Below are 25,200 nucleotides of genomic sequence, written 5' to 3'. Positions count from 1 at the left end.
TGGTTTCAGAGAAAGAAATGAACGAGGTGAAAAATTGTTAGAATTTGCTGTGGACCACGAGATGATCTGTAACACAACATTCCAACAAAAGGAGTGTAGAAAATGGACGTGGCGATCAAAATGATGGGAAAACCAAAAACATGATTGATATGATTATGATTAAAAGAAGATGGATAACATCAGTACAGCAATGTCGAACTTTTCAAGGAGCAGATATAGACTCAGACCATAGTTTAGTGGTTGCAAACATCAAGATGAAATTAAAAAAGAAATATAAACCCCAACATCAGAATAGAAGAGATACAGCACAGATAAGTAAAGCAGAAATAGGAAGAAGGTACAGAACAGTGTTAGAAGAGAAACTTAAAAGTGTGGAGAAAGAAAAAAACTCGAATTTAAGAGTGAAAAGAGTAATGAAGGCGATAGAAGATGCAGTTGAAGAAACAGTACCAGAAGAAGAAAAGATCAAGAAGAAATGGATTACACAAGAAACACTGAAGTTAGTACAGGAGAAAAGAATGTTGAAGATAAGAAGGGATACATCAGAACAAATAGAAGAGCAATATAGAAGAAAGTGTAATGAGGTGAAAACAGCAGTCAGAATGGATAAGATGAAATGGTTAGAAGCCCAATGCAACAATATAGAACAGTACTATGGAGAGCATAAAACAAGGGAGATATACAAAATAATCAGAACCATTAATAGAAAGTGGCAACCAAAACAGACCATAATTAAAGATGAAAAAGGCAAAGTATTGATGAATAAAGAAAAAATTGTACAGCAGTAGACAAGATACTGTAATGAGTTATATGAAGAAAAACTAGATTCAGATAGCGTTGGGAAACTGACTGAAGAATTGAAGCAGATATCACCACCAAGTAATGAGCATGATATGGACATTTTAAGAGGAGAGGTAGAAAAAGCTATAGGACGGCTAAAACACAACAAGAGTCCTGGTAACGATAACATTACTGGAGAAATGATTAAATATAGTGGGGAAAGTATGGTTAAAGAAATGCACCAACTATGCAATATGGTATGGAAAGAAGGGAAAAATGCAAAAATTATAGAACAATTGCCTTGATAAGTCACCTTGGTAAAGTGATGATGATCATATTGACAGAAAGATTGAGAACACAATTGGAAGCCTACCTTGCAGACAAGCAAGCAGGATTTAGGAAGGACAGAACTACAATTCAACAGATTTTGACAATGAGGTTAATAGCAGAGAAAGCTAGGAGAAAAAACAAAAACATATATACTTGCTTTGTTGATTTTCAGAAAGCATTTGACAGTTATTGACCAGAAAGTGACATTAGCAGTTCTGGAATCCTATGGAATTGATAAAAAAACTAATAGCTATATTAAAAGATTTATCAGAATTCAGTTGCAACAGTTAGAATAGGTGATGATTTGGGGAAATGGTTTAAAACAAGCAGATGTACTAGACAGGGAGACCCATCACCAAGCATTTTCATTGCACATTTAGAAAGAGCAATGGATAAAATGAAAGAAGATGCCAAAGGAATATCTGTACACGGAATGAGAATTAACAATCTGAGATTTGAAGATGACATTGTTATTATTGAAGAAGACGAAAGAGAACTATAAAAAACACTGCAACTGTTAAATGAGGAAGGGAAGAGATCTGGACTTGTTATGAACTTGGAAAAAACAAAGACAATGGTATTTGGTGAGCAGAACATGAAACAAAAGATACAAGTGGATGGAACTGATATAGAAAATGTAGAACAATTCACATATTTGGAAAGTAAACATATGACTTGGACTGTAAAAAAGAAATAAAGATCAGGATTGCAAAGGGAAGAACAAATCTGAAGGCCATGGATAACATCTGGAAAAGTAAAGTGATCAGTCTGCAAACAAAACTAAGAGTATTGGAAACATGCATCTTCAGCGGTGTACTGTGCGGATCTGAAACGTGGGTAATAAATAAGGAATCAAGAAAAAGAATTTTGGCATTTGAAAGAACTTGTTACAGGAAGATTCTAAGAATAGGATGAATACACCATGATAGAACTTTTCATTGGTTTTCACCAATGAAAAGCTCTATCAGAAGATACAACCAAAACAGAATCTAATGCAGAAGATTATAAAACGGAAGCTGCTATTTGGGCACATCTGTAGAATGAGTGAGGACCGGAAGATAAAGACATTTATGTTTTTTATTTTGGATGGTTTAAACAGAGGAGGTAGACCATACAGAGAATGGATAGACAATATAAAAGACTGGTGTGGAATGGGTGTACAAAAACTGTGACACTGTGCACTGGACAAAGAAAGGTGGAAGAAGATAGTGAAGTAGGCATCAGACATCAACGGGCAGTGAGCCCATGGTTCGTGATGATGATGATATATAAAACATGTAGATTAATTTTCTCCTATATATTTCATCCCTGTTATAAGGACAGAGAGAGAATAAAAACAATGGTCAAACAATGTTCACAACTGACATATCATATAGCATGTAACCAATTATATATTTGGTTTAATCCTTTGTGTGTGTGTGTTCCAAGAAACTGAGTTAGTTCTTGCATTTCCTTGGATTCTAATCTCTGAAGAAGAGCATGTTAATTTTTTTTTTTTTTTTTCTGCTTGGTTGTTGCTGTCAAGTCCATTGAAGAGCTACTAGATATGACCATGAGCCTGTAGCATGAAACTACTTTGGCAATCTGTTGAACTTTGATGGAGTTGAGCTTTTTTATAGTTATTGTCAATTTTCTCTAAAGCAGCAGCAATTGCTGGACAAGAATAGATATGGACAGGTGTTAGTTTGACTCCTGAACAGTTCTTCCATATTTCCTAGCCTCTAATACTGTCTGGCTGAATTTTCATGCCTTTAAAATGTTCTGTCCTTAGTCTGGTGAGGATTGTGGTTATTTTTCTATTTTTATTAATTTTGCTGATTTCATGCTTCTTCTTGATAGTTTGTTTTAACAATCTTACTTTTGCGACAGAATTAGCATCAGTTAATGGTAGTGAATATATTTTTTGAGGCTTGCTTCTTTGGCTAGTCTGTCTCATTGCCTTCAATATTTACATAGGCTAGTACCCATTGTAGTGTAGTTTTTATTTTTCAAATTTAAAGTAGTTAGATGTTCATGAATTTCCTGTGTGAATTTTGTTTTTTCATTATTTTTTAATGCATCAAGTGCAGATTTTGAGTTTCTGAAGATGGTGATGGTTATCACTTCTGTAATGTTTATTACTGGATTAGAGAGAACTTTAGAGCTGCTGGTATGGCTGTTAATTCATAAGTGAAGTTTTGAAGCTGTTTTGCTAGCTGTGGATTTGATTTGATATGCATTTCCTCACCTCCAGGTAGAATTAATAAAACTCCTGCTCCTCCTTGATTAACTGCTTCATTAGATAATCCATTAGTGTAGATGATGACATGGTTTAGTTTATTTAAGTGACATATAGTGTCATGTCCTTTTCTTTTATTTTCATGTTGTGGATCCCTTTTTGAACACGTTTCTAGGAGATTTAAGTGATCATTTTTTGGTGGTATAGTGGGAAAGAATGGCTCTTTACTTATTTTGATCGAGAAGTGCTCTAAGTCAATCTGTTTTCTAATTTCATGATCATATTGTAAAGTAGATGATCTCTTTAGTCTAGATTTTCCTGTCCAGGCATTACTCAGTCCCTGAGTAAGATGTGATCTCGCTGTTGGCTCTTGATTCTGTTAGTGAATTTAACTGTGGAGAGTTTTCTTTTGTCTTCTAGTATGTGAAGTCTGCACTCTTGTTGAACTTTTAAGTTATTTGTGGATGAGACTGCACCGATAATAATTTCTGCTGCTCTTCATTGTGCTCTGTCAAGTTTTTCTTTTGAGCTAGTAGAAGCTGGAGCCCAGATGGATGAGGCATATTCCATAGTGGGTCATATGAGTGCGGTATATGTAGTTTTGAGTTTCTTTGGTTTTGCATTTTGTTCCACAAAAAGCTTTGTGGAACAATATTAAGCTCTTTAAAAGCTTTATTAGATATATTTGTAATATGAGTTGTAAAAATTCAGTTCAGTATCTAGATTTAGATCTAAGTATTTTGGAGCCTCTGTTTTTCCTATTTTGATATTATATATTTTGATTTGGGGGTTGTTGTTATTATGTCTATTTTTTCTATCAGTGGAGAAATACTCAGTTTTTTTTTTTTTTCCAGGTTTATCTGTAATTTAAGTTCCTTTGCCCATCTTTCTAAGCATTGCATTGGTTTATTTAGGACTTTTTCAGATTGTTGAGGATTACTGATTGTGTGCCAGATTGCTATATCACCAACATAGCATGCTATTTTTATGTCATTTACGATGTGAGGATGAATATTGTTCATATAGATGTGAAATAGGAGTGGGCTTAAAATAGAATCTTGTGGGACTCCAGCCTAAGTTTGGTATGTGTTGGTATAAATTCGATTGATTTTTATTTTTCTTCCTTTCATGAAGTCTGAACCAAATTAATGCGTCCCCCCCTTATTCAGGTATCATATGCAATTTTCATTAACTTTTGTGTCCGCACGGTTAGCCTAGTGGCTTTGTGCTTAGCAACCATATGTTAGCTGGTCTTGGGTGTGGACAGTAAGGTTTTTCCCCCAGTTTATCTGGGGTTTTTCATCCCGCAAGCAGGCAAACCGGCCCCGTGAACACACGGATCTATAGCCATAAATACTTAACCCTCCCACGAGGGGGGCTCAACTCGCCCCAATAGGGATGGGAGAGAAAAGGGAGGAAACTCCATATGAATAAATAAATAAATTAACTCCATACATGATCGAAAGCAGCTATAAGATCCAAAAAGATTGCTGTTGTCTTCTTTGGTGGTTTTTCTTGGAAGCCATCTATGACTGATTGCCAAAAGCAAAATAATTGATCTATGGTGTGATGAGACCTGTATGCAGTTTGGTAGAAAGTTGATCTTGTTATTTTCTAAGAGCAAATTCATAAGTCTAGTATGTATTATTCTTTTGTTTGGTTTACAGAGAGTACTAGTCAAAGCTATTGGTTGACAGCTTTTACAGTCACTTGGTTTTATTAGGTTTGAGTATAGATATAATGACTGATGTTTTCTAGATTTATGGAAAACATCAATCATTAAATATCTATAGAAGACAGTTATTGGCTTTTTCTCCCATGTTTTTAATCATATGTCCAAAGATAAGATCAATTCTGGGTGATTTGTAAGGGGTCAAATTGACTAATTGCTGTTTCTAATTCTGTCATTGTGAGGTCCTTAGAAAATATGTCTTCAGAAGGATAGGTTCTGGATTGTATTAGCAGATGTTTTGATCAAGTGCTGAAACATTTCCCCTACATAGGACTTCTTCAACCCACACAACCTCAATCTATCCTCATATTGAACATTGCATGGACCACTCACCATCTTGGTTGCTTGCCTCTGAATCTTCTCCACCACTTCCTCATCCCCAAAAAACCTAGGAGATCAGACTTACACACAGTAAACCAGATGTGGGTGTATCAAGACCTTATAAAGAGGAATAACTTCTATGTATCTCTACTTGTTAATGTGTTCTTCAATAGTGAAGGAATCTTATGGGCAACCTGTGCCATTTGTTCTCTAAACTTTGTCTACCACCAATCCTAAATCTCTAGCTTCATCTATTTCCTGGAGTACAGTTCCATCAATGTGGTACACAGCTTATAATCTATTTATCCCAAAATGCATAACTTTACATTTCTCCACATTAAACTGATACCGATTATCCTTTCCTTCATGTTTACACGGTGATCAAAATACACCATGAAAATTATGGAAACAACTACAGCATTAGAGTAAAACTTTAGTTTAATATAAACCAAAATAAAATAAACTAAAATTAAACTAAAGTTTTACTCTAACACAGTAGTTGTTTCCATAATTTTCATGATGGTACCCATTATCTTTTGCCCATACTGAAAGCCTACTTAAATAGGTCTGCAAGCTTTTCACCTTGCCTTAAATAACTATTACTCTACCTAATTTTGCATCATCAGCAAACAACTGAATATTTCATTTATCATTTATACACAAAATAAACAGGAATGATCCCAGGACTGAATCTAGCAGCACACCACTAGTCACCTGTTTTCGCCTCGATTCTGCCCCTCCACATACCACTTTTTTTTGATATCTGCCAGCAGCTATCCATCGGAATAACTGGTGTCACATCAATCCCCCCCTTTTTTTTTTCATTTGCATAACAGAGTTCCATGAGATATGCTTTCAAATGCCTTTGCAAAATCCAGCAGAATCATCATGTAGCCATTTCCTTTGTGCAATTCAGCTGTTACTCTCTTATAAAAAGTTATTAAATTACTAAGGTATGACCTACCCTTTACAAAGCCATATTGCCCCTCATACAAAATTATATTTTTATCTTGAATTCTCTTTTTGACCAAATTTTCCAGTACTTTTACCAGCATGGCTGAGATACTGATTGGTCTATAATTTGCTACAGCAGTCTTAGAACCTCCCTTATGCAAGGAATTATTTTGCTCTCTTTCAAATCTCTTGGAACTTACCAGAGCTGAGACTTAAATTAAAGAGCCTGATCAGAAGCATTGCCAGTTCCCTTGCACATTTTTGCAAAACTGAGCTGATAACCCATCTGATCCAATGGCTGTATTTACATTGAGATTCTCTGATATCGTAAGAACCTCCAATTTATCCACCTCTGTTCCCACATTAGTGTCTGTACATATGTTAAAGCAGTAACCTCACTAGGATGATATAGCTTTTAAAAGAGGTCACTCAACTATTTCATCTGCTTCTGTCACTTCATGACCATCATTAAGGTTTTAATCTTAATTGTCATTCTTCCCCATAACGAAAGAACTATATGGAATTTGACGGAAGTTTTTACACTTGGCTATGCTACCAATTATATATTTGGTTTAATCCTTTATCCAAGTGTAAGCAAACAAAGTTTGCATCTGAAGTATTTTCAGGACTGGGGCAGCTCGTGGTAAAGGTGGTACAAGTTCTGATCACTTGCCTTAGTATGTCCCATATTGCAAAACACATCTCCTTGTGAACATATATAATATTATGCATTAAGGGAAGGGCCACTACCCAGACTGGTTTCGACCTTTATTGAGGTCTTGTCATTGGGAGACAGATCCAGAAGTGGTGATACTAAGGTGGAAGTAATGCAGAAGTCATATCACCATATACCAGTCGCCAAAAGGTGTCAACACCTCAACACCTTTTGGCAATTGGTATATGGTGATATTTCTGCATTACTTCCACCTTAGTATCACCACCTGTGGGTCTGGCTCCCACTGATGAGACCTCAATAAAGGTTGAAACTGGTCTGAGTAGTGGCCCTTCCCTTAATGCATAGCAATATACATGTCAGCAAGGAGATGTGCTTTGCATTATAGGAGATACTAAGCCAAGTGATCAGTTCTTATACCACCTTTACCACGAGTTGCCCCAGTCCTGAAAATACTAAAGGTGTAAACTTTGTTTGCTTACACTTGGATAAAGGATTAAACCAAATATATAATCTTTGGGATTTCCTTTGGCCTACTCAGCTAGCTTCTTTTCATAATCTGATTTTGCCTTCCTCGTCATGCTGTCACCTTTCTTGCCAGAGCTTGGTACTGTTCATGAGTTTGCTGGTCACCTTTCTCTTTATATAACCTACATGGCATTTTCTTCTCCTGCAGTGCATGCTTAATGATATTACTCATCCATCTAACTCCTACCTGATTAACCCTCCTTACTTTAAGTATACTATTTAATATTGCTTCCTCTAGATGACCCTTAACTATCTCCCATGCACTACTAACATCCTTACTCTGCATGTTTTATGCCATGAGACAGATTTAATCTTCTTCCTAAGCTTGTTATAATCACCTGCCTTGTAGTTCCACATATCACTCTTCTTGACAGAATATTCCTCATGTTTACAATCTCCCAAGTCAAGACGGTATGGTCACGTTCACCAATTGGAGACAATCTGGTTACCATAACCAAGGTGACCACATTGCCACCGATTACAAGGTCCAGTATTCTCACACCACTAGTTCCCTCCATCACATGCTTCCTGAAGTAATTATCTCTTAGTAGGTGTATACATTCCATTTCCTTCCTGTCTATATTATCTCCATAATTGAAGTACCCTGTAATAATTACTCGACCCATACTTGTACTGATTTGGTGATGTATGTCTTCCAGATCACCCGTGGAACTTCCTGGCCTATAGCAACAACCAACTGCATACTTTGTCTTACTGGCCTTAATCTCACAGACTGCTTCAAATGAACAGCTACCCTTGCCCCTATCTCCTATTATTTTTGGCTGCAATTCATCCACTATCATCATCAGTACCCCTCCCTCCATCCTTTCTCTATCTTTCCTGGAAATACTAAACCCTTCACATTCTATCCCTGCAACTAAATCATCTGCTGTTAGCTAAGTCTCACTAACGCCTATAACTTTTGGCATTGTTGCACTAATCAATGCAAAAAAAACTCCTCCCTCTTGTTCTTATTACTTTTGGTTTTAGTATATAGAAACTGCAGCATCCTTAGGCACCTACCTATACTTCCTGAACTGACTACAGTATTCAGTGTTTTTGCTTGAGAGATAAGATTCTGCACTTGGTCATTCTTACACTCGCTCGCCTCACCGATGCCTTCACACAAACTCACCTGCTTCCACCTTACTGCTTAAGTTTTCCTGAATTTGCTCTTCACCATGCTTGGTGAACAAAGTTCTCTCTAGACATCTAACATAAAAATCATTCAGATATAGTCCACATCAGCATTATACAAATCTTCTTTCTGTCAAACATAGACCACAGATCCACAAAGTCTACACCATTCCTTCTGCACAATATATGTATAGATTCATCAGCTACCAATACCTTCCTCCTCAGTTCACCCCAATCATAGCATGGCAGGAGACTTACAATCTTCACCTTCTCTCTCTCTTCAGTTCTGTCTCCTAACAAATCCTTTACATGCTCCATCATAGAATACATCACCTCTCAAATCATTTGTGCCAATCAAGACAATCAGTTCCTTCATTCTTACCTTTTTTTTTTGCATGTGGATGGCATGACTAATATTGTGAATTTTTGCACCCGAGAAACACGATTTTGTGCAACTTTCATTAAGTACTCTCCTGATCATTGAGTCTCTATACATACGAGGGACATCCAGAAAGTAAGTTCCGATGGGCTGTCAGAGAAACAAAAATATACTTACAAAAAAAAATTTATTGGAAACATTTCTACATAATTTCCATCATTGTTCAGGCACTTATCATAACGGGGCACCAAGAGTTGTATACCTTCATCAAGGTTGCCTGTGATGCAAACCATGTATTGACTGCTTCTTTGACCTCGTCGGCATCTTGAAACCGCCAGCCACCAAGGAAAGATTTCAGATATTTGAACAGGTAAAAGTCGCTTGTCGCAAGGTCAGGACTATATGGAGGATGATGGAATTGTTCCCAGCCGAAGGTGGCGAGAAGTTGTTGTGTTACTCTGGCCATGTGTGGGTGGGCGTTATCATGAATCAAAACAATGCCCCTGGTAAGCATGCCATGTCGTTTATTCTGGATCGCATGACGCAGTTTCTTAAGGTACATACTTGTGTTGACTGTGGAGTCTTGACCCAAGAAGTCTACCAGCAAAATTCCTTGTCTGTCCCAAAACACAGTGCACATGATTTTCCAAGTGGAAACCGTTGTCTTCAATTTTGTCTTGACTGGTCATGAGGTGTGCCTCCCCTCCATGGACTATTGTTTGGATTCAGTGGTTGCGTGCGACACCCAAGTCTTGTCTCCGGTGACAAATCTGCTCAGGAAAGCATCGTCATCCTAATTGGTAGCGTGTCAAGAATTCCAATGCACTGCCCAGCCGATTCACTTTGTGTTGTTCTGTAAGCAACTTCGGCACCCAGCATGCACACAATTTTCAATAATTCAGTTTCTCCAACGCAATTTCATGAAGACATGAACGTGAAACTTCTGCAAATTGCAGTGAGAGTGATGTCATAGTGAATCCCCTATTCCGTTGAATCTTCTCTTCAACTAAATGCACCAAATCATCAGTCACTAAAGATGGTCACCCACTCTGTTCATCATCGTGCACACCTGTCCTTCCTTCATTAAAAAGTCTTACCCATCTTTGTATCATTGAATCACTTATTGCGTGTTCTCCATAAACCTCAATAATTTGCCAATGAATTACAGCTGCTTTAACGTTACTCGAATTCAAGAAGCGGATAACTGACCTAATTTCACATGAGGTGGGCGATTCGATTTTCTTAGACATTATAAACACACACCAAGAAGCGTATGCACTGCAAGAATGTCTGAAAATGGCACCAATGCCTTGCTAACGAATCAACAAACTCAGCACGCATGTGCACCATTGCAATCGTAGCGCTGCAGTGAAAATATTTAAAAACGGAACTTACTTTCTGGACGTCCCTTGTAATTCTCTCTGTAACCGTTTTTTTTTTTTTTTTTTTTTTTTTTGTTGTTGTTTCTTTGCTCCGTCTTTATTATTACTTCAGACTACCTGCTTCTTTCTCTTTTTGGCCTTGCTAATCTCTTGCTGCTTCTTCAATTTTTTAAAGAAAGAAATTTACCATTTTTTTATTAACGTCCATGTCATTCTCCTCTATTTCTACAGCAGCATGTTCGACATTAATTCCAATAATTTCCATTATACCACTGATAATGTCTACTCTACTAACATTTGCTGCATTCTCATCACCTAACAGGCACCCACTTTTGAAACATTTAATATGTGCTCTCTCTCTCTCTCCAGTTTCAATTTCCTTTGACATATACTTTAATTTTCTCGAGGAATACATTTCATATACACTGCACTACATAAAATCCCACAAATTCAAATTACCTAGCAACATGGTCTTTGCCACCGTTGTTTTACCATGCATTGGCACCATACCGACCATATTGTATTTAAACAAAAAAATAAAATACAAGAGTTACTTACAAACTAAATAGCTCAGTCAATCAAACACCCATTTAAAACAAAATCTACAATAAGTTAATCTAATATTATCTTTTACTATAATATGAAAAAGTTACTTATCCTTCAGGAGCACTAAAATCACTCTACACACACAAAATCCAATCATGAAATGCTCACATACGGAAATATAAAATTTTTACAGTGATTATGCGGCATGCATGATTCAGAAGACTTAAAAATCAAATTCCAGAAAATTGGAATAAAGCTCTTGTAGTACCAATATGTATATAAAAAGGGAAATACAAATCAATATGATTTGTATATATAAAACAGTATATATTTCTCTGTATTTATAAAACAGAGACTCTTCCTATTGAGCATTCCAAGTGAAAAGATGCTAAGAAAAACTGTGAAAAAGAAACTTGGGGAAGACTAAGGCCAAGATTGAGGTCAGAACAAGATTTTATTTTACAACAAATAGTTGAGAAATCATGCCAATATAATCAGGATCTGTATGTAAAATCTGGAAAAAGAATATGATGAAGTACCAAAGCATACGTATTCAAAACATTATGGTCATATGGTATAAAGTTGTCTGGAATAATTAAGTAAATTTGAATTAGAATTCAAATTTACATAATTAGAATACATATATTTAGCTTTGAATTTTATTCATAAAAGAGATTGTACAAGTAATAATGGAAAATAGTTCTATTACTTACACAATCAACTCCCAATAGTAAATACTTACAATTGCCACAAACAATTACTGAAAAGGCCGAGCCAACACACCACATCATGAATGTTAAAGAAATCTTAAAGAAAATTCAACAATGGCTTATTAGACATTTGACTCTCACTATAGGAAACACCACAAATCATCAAATTCCTGATAAAAGTCCACAAGGTGTTTTCAGCATATGTAATAAGTTTACATTATTCATCATCATCATCACAAACCAGGGCTCACCTCCTGTTGTGTCCGATGCCTCCTTCACTATCTTCTTCCACCTTTCTTTGTCCAGTGCACAGTGTCACAGTTTCTGTACATCCATTCCACAACAGTCCTTTATGTCGTCTATCCATTCTCTGTTATGGTCTACCTCTTCTGTTTTACACCATCCATAATACCAAACATGAATGTCTTTATCTTCCAGTCCTCACTCATTCTGCAGATGTGTCCAAATAATTGCAGCTTCCGATTTATTACATTATTACTAACTTCTTAATGGCAATTTCTTTCAAATCAATCTAATAACATTTGTCAGGACTCCAATATTGTCAAAGGTTATCTTTTGGTTTCTAAAGGTACTTCTAATCATCAATCCACCTAGATCTCAGTCTTCCAGCTCTAGTTCTTTTCCCTGCAATCTTGGGATCAAACACCTGTTTTTGTAACCTTTTTTCGCCGATCTGGTTTAAGGGACCACACTACCTGAGATTAACTCAGCTCAAATATTCCTGAAAGCTACCTAATGTCTTCATTTTTTAATATGATTCTGTCATCATTTTATTCAATTCCATAATTTTTCTCAGAACTCTCATATCTGGGTCTTGAGTCTTTGATCAACTGTTTAATTTCTAACCTAGCACTCAGATCCACAAGTTAAAATTAATTTGAGTACTGAATTGTATACAACTAGGTTAATGTTTAAGCTAATTTCTCTCCTATTAAATAAAAATTTATTCAGAGGGCTCCCTGTCACACCAACTTTACTTATTTACTATTTGTCTCGTATTTCCACACCTAATTTGCCATCTTCACTAAAATTTTACAAAAATAGTGAACATATTTGACTTGTGCTATAGGTTCTCTATTCAGAATGCATCTGATGTTTTCAGCATTACCTTTATATTTTCATGGTCTGTCTTTTTATTGCTGATTTTCTTACCCAATTTATTACAGAAGTTATTCCATTTAATTAAGGAACCCTTCAGACTGGTGATGCATTTATTTAGTGAGTATAACATCAGCTACATAAAGTAAAGAGCTGATATAAATATTGCCAATTTTGTTATCGATTTAAAAGCCACTTTCGTTCATCATCATCATGATCCATACAGATGATGAATAAGAGTGAAGATAATGTACAATCTTGTCCTATACTTGATTTTACATCAGCCTACATTCCTGTACCTTCTTCAATTCTAAATGCTAACTAACAACTTAAATATAAACTATGTATGCCTCTGTATAATTTTTCATTCATATAATATAATTGTTGTTTTGAACAGCTTTTCTCTTGATGCTTCATGTGCCTTTTTTTTTCGATGTATAAAATTTAAATACAAATCTGCGATATGTTCCACATAATTTCTGAAATATTTGTCTTAAAGTGAAATTCTAATCACAACAACTATTTGGTAGCAGCTTCTCCAAGTATCTCTTCCATAATTTTTGTTATAGTATTATTATACTTATTATTATTAACACCAGACTTCCATGGAGTCAAAAGACTAATTGCAAGTGGTACACACTGTTACACGCAAAACTCATCAAGCCATGCTTTAAACTCATTCAATATATCTGCATTCACCACAATGTGGAATTCAGGCAATGAATTCCACTTACCAACCACTATCCATGTTGAAGAACCTGATACCCTGCTCACATCCTCCTTATACAACTTCCAGGGATGTCTCCTTGTTCTACCCTTCCCCCATTCTATGAAATATTGCTTCTGCATTAACACGGTAACAACCTTTTACCAACTTAAATGTCTTAATCAAATCCCCTCTCTTCTTCCTATTCACAAGGTTTGGCAAACTGCATTCCCTTAATCTGTCCCTGTATCTTGCCTAACAGTTGTATATCACCAGTTAAACTCATCACAATATCATTAATACACAAATTAAATAACAACGGTTCCAAGACAGACTCCTGTGGCAATCTATCAAAACCCAAACACCAGTTACAACTTTAGTCAGTTTTCTCTGGACCCTTTCCTCATCACCAGGAAATTTAGGGAGAGCAAATCTATTATGCACAATAATCCAAAAAAAGGCATGATCAAGACCTTATGCAATGGAACCAGAAACTCTTTATTTTTACATGTTAAGGTCTTCTACATCATTGCCATAATCTGATGTGATGTCTTCACAATTTGTACAATGTGACCTGTGAACTTCACATCCTTGTCCACAACTACTCCAAGGTCTCCTCAACTTTCTGCAAAATTTACCCATTAAGTGAATATATACTTTGCATCTAACTGTTACCTACCAAATTTCAAAACATTACATTTTGCAACATTGAAGTGACAGTTCCCTACTGTTGACACTCATACAATTTATTCAAGTCCTCCTGCAACGACACAACATTTACTTGATTCCTCATCACTCTCCACAGTTTTGCATCATCTGCAAACAGTTGTATATCACCAGTTAAACTCATTCCAGTATCATTAACACACAAATTAAATAACAATGGTTCCAAGACAGACTCCTGTGGGACACCGCTAGTGACTTTTTTTTCTTTTGGGATACTACACCCCCATACATAACTTGCTGATACCTATATGAGAGCCCAGTTGCCTATCCAATTCCAATCCCACTGCTTCAGTTTAGTGACCGACTTGTGGTGTGGCAATCTATTAAAAGTCTTTGCAAAATCTAAGTATACCACTGTATATGCACTCCTTTATTTAATTCATTCCACCTTGTTACAGTACATAAGCAATTTGGTAAAACATGACCTGCCTTTAACAAACCAATGCTAACAAGCACAAAGAATACCACTGTTATCAACTCACTTTTGTATCCTATCTCTCACAAACCTATCCAGTACCTTAACTACAACTCCAGATATACAAGACTAGTCAATGATTTGTAGCATTAGCCTTATCACCACCTTTGTGAGGCAGAACAATTTTGCCTTCTTTCCACTCTTTTGGGACTTATGCTGTTGCAAGACTCTTGTTAAACAGATAGGCCAACGCTGATGCTAACTAAAAATGTGTCCAAAAAGCTAAGGAAGAACTACGTTTTTTAATTTATATGAAAAAATTTCCATGACTACAACCAAATGTGAACATAAATTTATTGCTAGCAAACTAATAAATTATATTATACAAAAAATGTGTTCTAAATTTTGTACAAATTAAATTGCAATATGTTTTTGGCAAAATTTACAAATTTCCTAAGGATATAGTTAAGGAATTAATGTACAGTGCTTATACATTGGTATGTTGTATCATGCTTAGCATCAAGTGATTCAGAAGTCCTTGAGGCAAACTTGCCCATTCCATCTTCATAGCAAAGGATAGGGCCTTGTTTGTTTTCTGGAGGAATATTTTGAGCAGCAATGTGTCTCCCTATTGCATCCCAAACATTGTCTATGATGTTGAGAGCTGGAGGGCGTCTTGGCCACTCAATTCGATTAATATCCTCGGTCTCCAAAAGTTTCTCCACTGCTCATGTACGATGTGGTGTGGCATTGTCATCCATAAAAATGAATTCTTTGCCTACAGCACCACCACCATAAAATGATCAAACATAACATTGAAGAACATCGTTGCAATACCGTTCACCAGTCATAGTCCTTTTTTCCAGCACTTCTACCTCAGTGGACCTATTAAGCATAATGCCTCCCCACACCACTGTATCTATCTCTATCAAGGACATTTTCACGATGGTAAGCTATACCACTTTCATGGCAGATCATGTGTCAACTAGAATCAGAGGAAAGACTAAAACAACCTTCATCTGTAAAGAGTACATTAGCCCATTGGTGTCTTGTCCAATATTTATGGATACAATACTACTGAAATGTGCTCTATGATGAGTTGTGGATAAAGCAACGCACACTACAGGCATTTGGGTGTACAGGTCTACTTGCCACAGTTTGTCGAGATATTTGCGTACCTGTGCTTGAATGGAGTTGACTTGAAAGCTGACCTGCTGTGGTATATCAATTATGTTTTGTATCTTAGCAAATGTCTGGAACACATTCCATTGGTTTGAAATGCTGTCCAGAGCCTAGATACGATGCTATGTAAGATTCCAAATTCTCTGGCAAAATCAGTAATTCTGCAGCCTTCTTTAAGATTTCAAATAATTCTTCCCAACATGAAATCATTCAGATGATGTCTTTGAAACATTACAAAACATCCAAGTTTGCAACTTTATTCCTTCATGAAAAGAGCTTCCTTCAAATACAATTCACCTAGTGTAGTCTTTTTTGCCTTTTATCCTGTTGAGTGCTGCCATGTGATCCCTTTGCCCATGATTCAAAACTTTGAAAGTGTACCCACTTTCTACTTGAAATCATCAGTTATAAAAATTGCCACAAGCTGATTTGTCTGAATTTGCAGTTGTAATCTTCAGAAATAGTGTTTTTCCTTAGGCTTTGGATAGCAGTATACAACACCAGATATACAAGTTCTGGTGTAGTATGGTATAGTAGTATGGTGCAAATGATAATTTGTAGCTTAGCCTTATCACCACCTTTGTGAAGTGAGACAATTTTACCTTCTTTTCAACTCTTTGCAGCTTTATTTTAAGACTCTTGTTAAACAGGTGGGCCAAGGATGATGCTAATTACCTGGGATAATCCCTTAAGACAGGTGATGATATGTCATTAAGTTCTATTGCCTTACTGATATCTCTTAACTCCTCATATACCTCTTGTTCGCTCACCATTAAGTCTCCTCTCATTTCATTCTCTACACTTTTCACACTAAGGATGAAACACCCTGATGAACTGTTCACTGAATACCTTGACTATGTCCTCGGAAGGCAGTTACCAATTCAGGCAGTTACCAAACTTTCAAGATTTCATGCTTTATCACTTTCCTCCATTAACATCTTGCCATAATCATTCTTCCTTTTACTTGTCACATATTGAAAAAACTTCCAAGGTTTTTTATTGGCCTGATTTGCTAATTTCTACTCATACTACACTCTTGCTATCCTTACCAAATGAGTCACTCTCCTGTCATACTCTTTATACTCTTCATGCAAATGATTATTACCATTATTCATTTTGTTCTACTTCCAAAGCGCTTTCTTCTTCAAGATTTCATGCTTTATCACCTCATTCATCCATTTGACACCTAGCTTAATCAATGAAATTAAAGTTTTGACTTTCATAAATAAATTTTGCCATGAACATTCAGTAGGAAAATTCTTCTGCAATTCTCAAATTCATCTTTTTCCTTTTCAATGGATGGATGCTATGAGAAATATACTCAAATCATCCAAAATTCAATTGTGTAAGCAGTTATGAATTATGCAAAGCAGATATTGATAATACAGTAAAACGTCTGTATTATCAATATATGTTCATTTTTGAGAGTATCACTAGTCAGATATGACTTTTTTCTACCTCAAGTATTGATAGTATTTTCAAGTACTGATCATATTTGTCTACCTCAAGTGTTTTCTCTTCCTTTTACACTACTCTTTTTTCCTTAATTTCTAAGCTTTTTCAATAGCCTTCAGAACACTTTGCACCTTTCTGATATGTATCATTTACCTTCATACCAACAACTTCTGCTTTAGTTTAATTACTTTACACTGCTTTTCTTTACATCTTTCTCTGTATTCTCTTAAAGCACATGCTGACTTATTTGCAAGAAACTTTCAATGTTTTCTTCTTTTCCACCACTACTACTACTTTAACTTCCTGAGACTGCCATGGAATTCTTCTTGTGCTATGAAGAATTTTTCTATCACTGTAAACAACTTCATCAACATTGCTTCCTGGCTGAATTGATCTTCTTTTCAGTCTACCAGTGAGTCTCCAAGTTATGGTTGTTGTTTTGAAAACACTCTGCACTTCGCCTTGTATAATATTCGTGAAGCAAACATCTTTATAATAAACTCACTCGCTATAACCACCAAAAAACATTATAACCATAGATACAATGCTGTTGTTGTAAAGGAAATGCAATGTAGCAAACTATCCACTCCTGTAGTCACTATGAGTTTGCTATAGTGAAAGTCAATTCATTACTTTAGTTTTCAATACTGTAGTAAAAGCTGACTGCAGCAAAATGTACAAGATATAAGAAATCTTTCCTTCCCCTTTTGGATTAGAATTCCAAATAAAAATAAGCATGTTTACATGCACCGTATTTCAATATCTTTTAAAGTAAAAAAGGATACTGTTCAAATAGAGCATCAGCTTCTGGTAATTTTCTTAGCACTCCTTCTGTGTCATTATTATGCATATGGTTAAATAGGAAAGATTCATCCAGATTCTCAACAAAAGCACTCTAAAAAAAAAACAAATGCTATAAACTAAGCTATTAAAATGATAATTGCAATAAAAATATTTTAAAAGAGGCCAACTTCTCAAAATAATTTAGTATCCCATTCTGCAAAATTACATCAGAATTTTTAATAAAGAACAATATATTCATGCAAAAACTTGACTATGAGACTCTGCTTGACATTTATATTTTTGATTATACAAGATAAAATTAACTATGTATAAAAGTTAATAATGTATTTACTATTACATGAAAATAATCAAAATATTAGGTTTGTATTTGCCTGCATAAGTTCACTATTTCATTTATTATTTACTTTATATATAGTAGACTCTACCCACAGTAAACAACACTACAATGAATTAACACACTATAACAAAACACCAAAAAAAAAAAGAAGTCACAACCAAAATTTCATAGCATCAATACCATGCTAAATTAAATTCACCACAGCAAACCATGCATTATAACAGACCATTCTTCCCAGTGAATTCAGAGTGAGAGTTAACATAAGAAAGTATTTTTTGTGCATTTTCTGTTAATAATAGAGATCTGTAAAAATTTGAGATTTATTCTAAATATGTCGGTAATTTTCATGTGGTCATGTTTTTCATTTCCTGTTGTAAAGAGATACTTCCCCAGTTAGAGGAAATGACACTTACACCTCCAATATTATTATTATTATTATTATTATCCCAAGATCCCATGGAGTCAAAGACTCATCTAGGAGGTCCTTTTATCATACACACAGCTCATCATACCATGCCTTAAACACGCTCAAATTCTCTGCAGACACCACACTCTCAGGCAAGGTATTCCAATCATTCACAACTCTGCACGAAAAAAACTTGCCTCTCACTCACCTGCTCACACTCTCTTTATACAGTTTCCAGGGATGACCCCTGGTTCTCCCCTGATCTCCCACTGTTTTCTGGAGAACAACTCCAGCACTGATCCTATAACAACCCCTTACTAACTTGAAGGTCTCTATCATACCTCCCCTCTTCTTCCTATCCACTAGACTCTGTAAATTGCATCTTTTCAATCTTTCCTAATATTTGACATTCCAGAGGTCAGAAACAACCTTAGTCAGTCGCCTTTGGACTCTTTCCAACATCTCTTTGTCTTTTTGAAAACCAAGTGACCAAATCTTGGCACAGTAGTCCATGTGTGGCCTAATCAAAGCCTTATACAATGGAACAAGAATCTTGCTACTTCTACAAGTTAGTGTCCTCCGCTTCGTTCCCAGAAGCCATTGCGTTGTCTTCACAATTTTGGCAATGTGTTCCACTAAATTTCATATCCTTATCCATTATCACTCCAACATCTCTTATTTCTTCTACCTCTGACAATACATCCCCACCAAGCATAAATTTTACATCCCATCTTTGTTTCCCAAATTTTAAAACTTTACACTTTTGCAATATTGAACTCGCATCCCCATTCCCATGACCAATCACTCAATTTATTCAAGTCTTCATGTAAGGCCACAACATCATCTCTACTCTTCATAGTTCTTCCCAACTTTGAATCATCTGCAAACAAATGAATATCTTCATCCAAATTTTTGCCGATATCATTAAGATACAAGTTAAACAGTAATGGCCCTAAAACAGACCCCTGATGTACACCACTAGTGACTTTCCTTTTACAGGATATTGCTCTCCCATACACAACGTGCTGATACCTATCAGATAGCCAGTCTCCAATCCAAATAACATCCAACCTCATCTGCTCTAGATTGACTATCAACTTATCGTGTGGTAATCGATCAAAAGCCTTTGTGAAATTACTGTATATCCCTCTCCTCTGTTCAAAGAAGCTGTCATCTTACTGTGATAAGTAAGTAAATTACTAAAACATGACCTCCCCTTAACAAATCCATGCTGTCTATCAAAGATAATACCATTGTTGTCAACCCAATTCTGAATCCTAGTCCCCATAAGCTTTTCTAACAACTTAACCACAACACCTGACAGACAGACAGTTTTATCACCTCCCTTGTGAAGTAGCACAATCTTGCCCTCCTAACATACCTCATCATCATCAAATTCCTGACATGTACCCTAATGGGTGTACAGGATATGATAGTACTACATGAAAAATTTACATCATTACTAACATCCTATCTACAATTTTCCTCCAAATCAGTCTGTTACTTGTCAAGACTCCAACATTATCAGATCTTATATTTCTATTGTCTAAGGCACTTTGTACCGTATCAATCCACCTATATCTTGGTCTTCCTTTGGGTCGTTTTCCTGCCAACCTGGCAGAGAACACTTCTTTTGCTAATCTTTCCTCGCCCATTCTGTTTAAGTGACCATACCACCTGAGATTAGCTCTGTTAACGCATTCCTGCTGACAATGTCTAGTTCTTTCCTAATATCCTTGTTTTTAATATGATATTGCCATTGATGCCATATGTTCACACCCCTAATCTTTCTCCGGCCTCTAATATCTGCGGTCTCTAGTCTTTGGTCAAGTGTTTTACTTCTGACCCAGCTCTCAGATCCATAAGTTAAAACAGGTTTGAACACTGTCTTGTATACAGCTAATTTAGTGTTCCAACTAATTTCTCTCTTATTCCATATGAATTTATTCAATTGACTTCCTACCATACCAACTTTGTTGATTCTATTGTCTATTTCCATATTTAATTTACTATCTTCACTAAAAATCGTGCCTAAGTAGCTGAAATGTTTTACTTGTTCCACAGGTTCTCCATTCACAATGCAGCTGACATTTTCAACGATTCTGACTATTTTCATTGTCTTTGTCTTTTTATTGCTGACCCTCATACCACATCTATTACAACAGTTATTCAATTTAGACAGGGAATCTTGCAGACTTGTAGCAAATTTATTTAGAAGTATAACACTGTCCGTATAAAGCAAAGAACTGACATTAACATCTCCAATTTTGATATCATGTTTAATACCACTTTCCTTCATAACGTGATCCATATAGATAATGAATAACAGAGGGGATAATGTACATCCTTGTCTCACACCAGATTTAACATTAAACCATCTTCCTGTACTTCCTTCAATTCTAACTGCTGACTTACAACTCAAATAAAGACTAAGTATTGCTTAATATAATGCCCCATTGACACCATATAACTGTAGCGTATTGAATAGCTTCTCTCTTGGCACCTTGTAATATGCCTTTTCCAGATCGACAAAACTTAAATACAGATCTTTGTTATATTCTCATGATTTCTCAACTATTTGTCATCAAGTGAAGATCTGATCCTGACAGCCTCTATTTGGCCTGAATCCAGCTTGTTCTTCACCAAGCTTTTCTTCCACAATTCTTCTCAACCGTTTCTCAAGTATAGGTGCATAAATCTTACCAGGAACACTCAGTAGGGAAATACTTCTGTAATTCTCCCATTCAGATTTATTTCCCTTTTTATATATGGGTACTATGAGAGCTCTACTCCAATCATCGGGAATTTGTCCCTCTGAACTATGCAGTGCAGCCACTGGACATTTATACCATCATATTTCAGTATTTCTGGTGAAATATCATCTACTCTTGCTGCCTTTTCACATTTCAAGTCTTTGATGGCTTTTTCTACTTCAAGTATGGATATGTATTCCTGACTGTATGCCTGTTGAGTGTTTTTTACCACTGTGCTATCACTGCTTATTTCATTTAGCAATTTTTCGAAGTAATTACTCCATACTTCAAGGATATCTTTTTCTCCCATTTTCATGTCACCTTTAACATCTCTAACTCCTTTTACAGCAAACGTTCCTCCAGATCTTTGTGTGGAGGGTGGTTGAACCTTGGAATGCATTACCTGAGAGAGTGGTTGGAGTGGGATCGGCTAATGGGTTCAATGAGTGGTATGATAAACTTTGTATTTCATAAAAACGACCTCCCACGATGAGTCTTTTGACTCCATGGAGGTCTGGATAATAATAATAATAATAATTTCTAAGCTTCTTCAACAACTTCCAGAATACTTTGCCACCTTCTTGATATTTATTTTCTATGTTCTTGCTAAAGTCCTCCCATGACTTTTGTTTAGCTAGGTTTACACAGTGTTTAGCTTTCTTACATTTGTCTCTGTATTCTCTAAGAGCACAAGCTAACTTATTTGCCAGGAACTTTTGATACGCTTTCTTCTTTTCCTTCACTGCCCCTTTAACTACCTGTGTCCAACATGGAGTTCTGATTTTTCTATCCTTGCAGACAACCTCACCACATGCCTCTCTGGCTGAATCAATCAGGGTTTTCTTCACGGCTTGCCACTGCATCTCCAAGGTTTGGTTTCTTTTCTCAAACTCTTTAATTTTTTCTTCCACTCCTTAGGAACTAAAAAAATTTATCAAAGCAGATGTCAACTCCCTGGCACATTCCTTCAGAATACATGGTGATATATTATCAAGTCACAGAGCCTTATTAATATCAAGTTTGCTCAACTTCCCCATACATCTCTTCCTCACTTACAGTCAGTCTCTCTTCCCCATCATCAACTGCTCTCAATCACTACATGAAGTCACATTCACAAGAATGAAAGACCTTTATGAACTGCTCATTCAGTATCTCCACTATATCTTCTGCAACAGCTGTCCTTATATCATTTTCTTCAATAAATATCATCCTTCCATAATCATTCTTCTTCTTTTTTTTTTTTTTTTTGCTGGCTACACATTGAAAGAACTCCCTAGGATTCCTTTTGGCTTCATTAGCTTACTGATGCTTATACGTCACTTTTGCTATCCTTACCAACCAAGTCACCCTCCTTGCCTGGTTTTCGGAATCCTCATGGAATTGGTTATTTCCACTTCTCTTTCACTGCCTGCATAATGTGCTTTTTCTCTGTATCGCATGCTTAATCTCTTCATTCATCTATTTCACACCTACCTTATTTAACCTTCTGACCCTTGGAATATATTTAGACATTGCCTCTACTAGATAGTTCTTGAATATCCCCCAAGCTGCACTGATCTCTTTTCCAGCTAATAAGTGGAAAATAAGTAGTAAATGACCCACACCTCCTGGTGAAACACTACCACCTTGCTTATTTGTTGCCCCAAATGTTTTGATGTCAAATAATTCCAGCTTCTGTTTCCCCCCCCCCCCCCCCTTTCCAACAGCGGTGTGATATCCTTCAAGAGCATGCAGAACATACTCTGAACTTGATAGTAACACATCGGGAGAGGGGGGGGGGACTTCCTGATCATCTGGTGCATAACCTGTTGTCACATTACTGTCAGATCATCCTTGGCAGGAGACCAAATAGTGTGGTATGTGTGGGAGGTACCGAAGAGGTAACATTATGACAGAGAAACTGGATGGTCTCTGTATGTTGGAAAACGTTTAAGAGTGTCTCTGCTAATTGGAGTGGTGCTAGAGTCGCTGAAGCATGTGGCGGTGGATTTCAGCTGTGGTAAAAAAGAGTGTTTTTTAAACAGTGTATAGCGTGACTCTCTCGCAAATTGTGCTACATTTTTTTTCTCAGTAACACAAGTGTTCTTTAGTGGTGCTGCTTTTGGACTTAAGTTGTTATATTGCGTTATTTTTGGGTTATCAAGAAGGTGAGGTCAGAGCCGGATGCATCTGCGGTGGAAGAGAAGATAAGTTTTTGTTATTTAGTATAGTTAAATATAGTTTATACTTGTAGTATTGCATAAGTAAATTAGCTTACAGTAGAGCATATAACACAGTATTTAACGTTTAGTTGAAGTAGTATTTAGTATTTAATTGTAGTGGTATGATATGTATAGAAGCAGTGACATTTTTATGCTTTATACTAATGCCAGGAGTATCTGGAATAAAGGAGATGAATTGGTGGTGTTGATAGCATCAGCCTGGCCAAAGATTATTGGGATCGCTGAGTCATGGTTGACGGAAGATGATATAATAACAGGAATAGAAGTAGCAGGGTACAGCATTTTTTGGCAGGAGAGGAGGGGGAAACGTAGTGGTTGTGGAGTACTGCTTATGATAAGTGATGACTTATGTCCTCTAAGAATGGAGGCTTTGGAAGGCAGTGACACTAATGGTTTTGAAAGCATATGGTGTGAGGTAGAGGTGGGAAAGACAGGATATTTAGCAGGTGTTGCTACAAGCCAAGGGGTACAGAGGGTGGGGAGCAGGAGATGTTCAGGAAGTTGAGCTTGGCAAGTGCAAGAAGAATGATTGTTATGGGAGATTTTAACTACAGCAGTATAAGCTGGGAGAGGAAAATGCATGTAATAATAAGGGAATGGAATTTCTAGAATTCTTGAAGGACAAATGTCTTAGGCAACTTGTAATAGAGGGAACAAGAGGTTCAAGAGTTTTGGATTTGATCATAATATCAAAAGAGCTGATGATAACCAAGATGACATCTCTCCCCTGAAGTTGGAGAGAGTGACCATGTGGTTTTGACATGGACGATGAACAGACATGCAGGAGTACCAAAGAATAGGGAATATACGTGGAATTATAAGGCAGGTAATTATAATAGTCTTAGATATCAACTTAGGTCAGTTTCATGGAAGGCAGAATTGGAAGGCCAGGATATCATTAGTGCTTGGGAAATGGTGAAGGAATATTTGTTAGCAGCAATAGTAAGCTGTATTCCACGAGTGAAGACATGGACACAATTTGTAAAGTGGATGACAAACAATATCAAACAGGAACTGCAGATGAAAAAGAGATTATGGAAGAGATATAAGGAGAGGGGTGTGTGGAGAGCAGATGCATGAAGAATATAAGATTCAGGCCAGAAGAGTGACTAGTATGGTGAGGAAGGCAAATCTGGAATATGAGAACAGATTGGAACTAAGATCCAAAGAAAATCCTAGGGAATTTTTTTAGCCATGTGGCTAGTAGGATGAGAAATGATTGTGGAAGAATGACATTGCAGGATAAAAATGGGAATAGAGTAACTGATGCAGAGGACATAGTGGAGTTGTTCAATGAGCACTTGATTGAAGTATTTCATCCTGGAGAAGAAGGTTTTAATACTAGAGGGGTAGGGCAGGGTCAAGGTTTAGATTACTGAGTCTCA

General features: G+C 36.4%; 1 protein-coding gene across 4 annotated transcripts in view; it reads right to left on the bottom strand.

Annotated features, from left to right (window-relative positions):
* LOC150094869 (dynein regulatory complex subunit 3-like) overlaps window positions 1–25,200 on the bottom strand; it is a 304,780-nt gene that overhangs the window by 100,533 nt on the left and 179,047 nt on the right. For all 4 annotated transcript variants that reach the window (XM_090411304.1, XM_090411301.1, XM_090411303.1 and 1 more), the window contains one exon: window positions 18,079–18,188. In XM_090411304.1, the coding sequence (XP_090267430.1) occupies window positions 18,079–18,188 (110 nt within the window). The remainder of the gene's footprint in view (window positions 1–18,078; window positions 18,189–25,200) is intronic.

Source organism: Typopeltis vanoorti, chromosome 21 (genome assembly GCF_054136105.1).
Source record: "Typopeltis vanoorti isolate ZY-2024b chromosome 21, IOZ_Tvanoo_1.0, whole genome shotgun sequence".
Lineage (NCBI taxonomy): Eukaryota > Metazoa > Arthropoda > Arachnida > Uropygi > Thelyphonidae > Typopeltis > Typopeltis vanoorti.
Note: the sequence above shows the minus strand (reverse complement) of the source record. Positions and strands in the feature narration are given on the sequence as shown.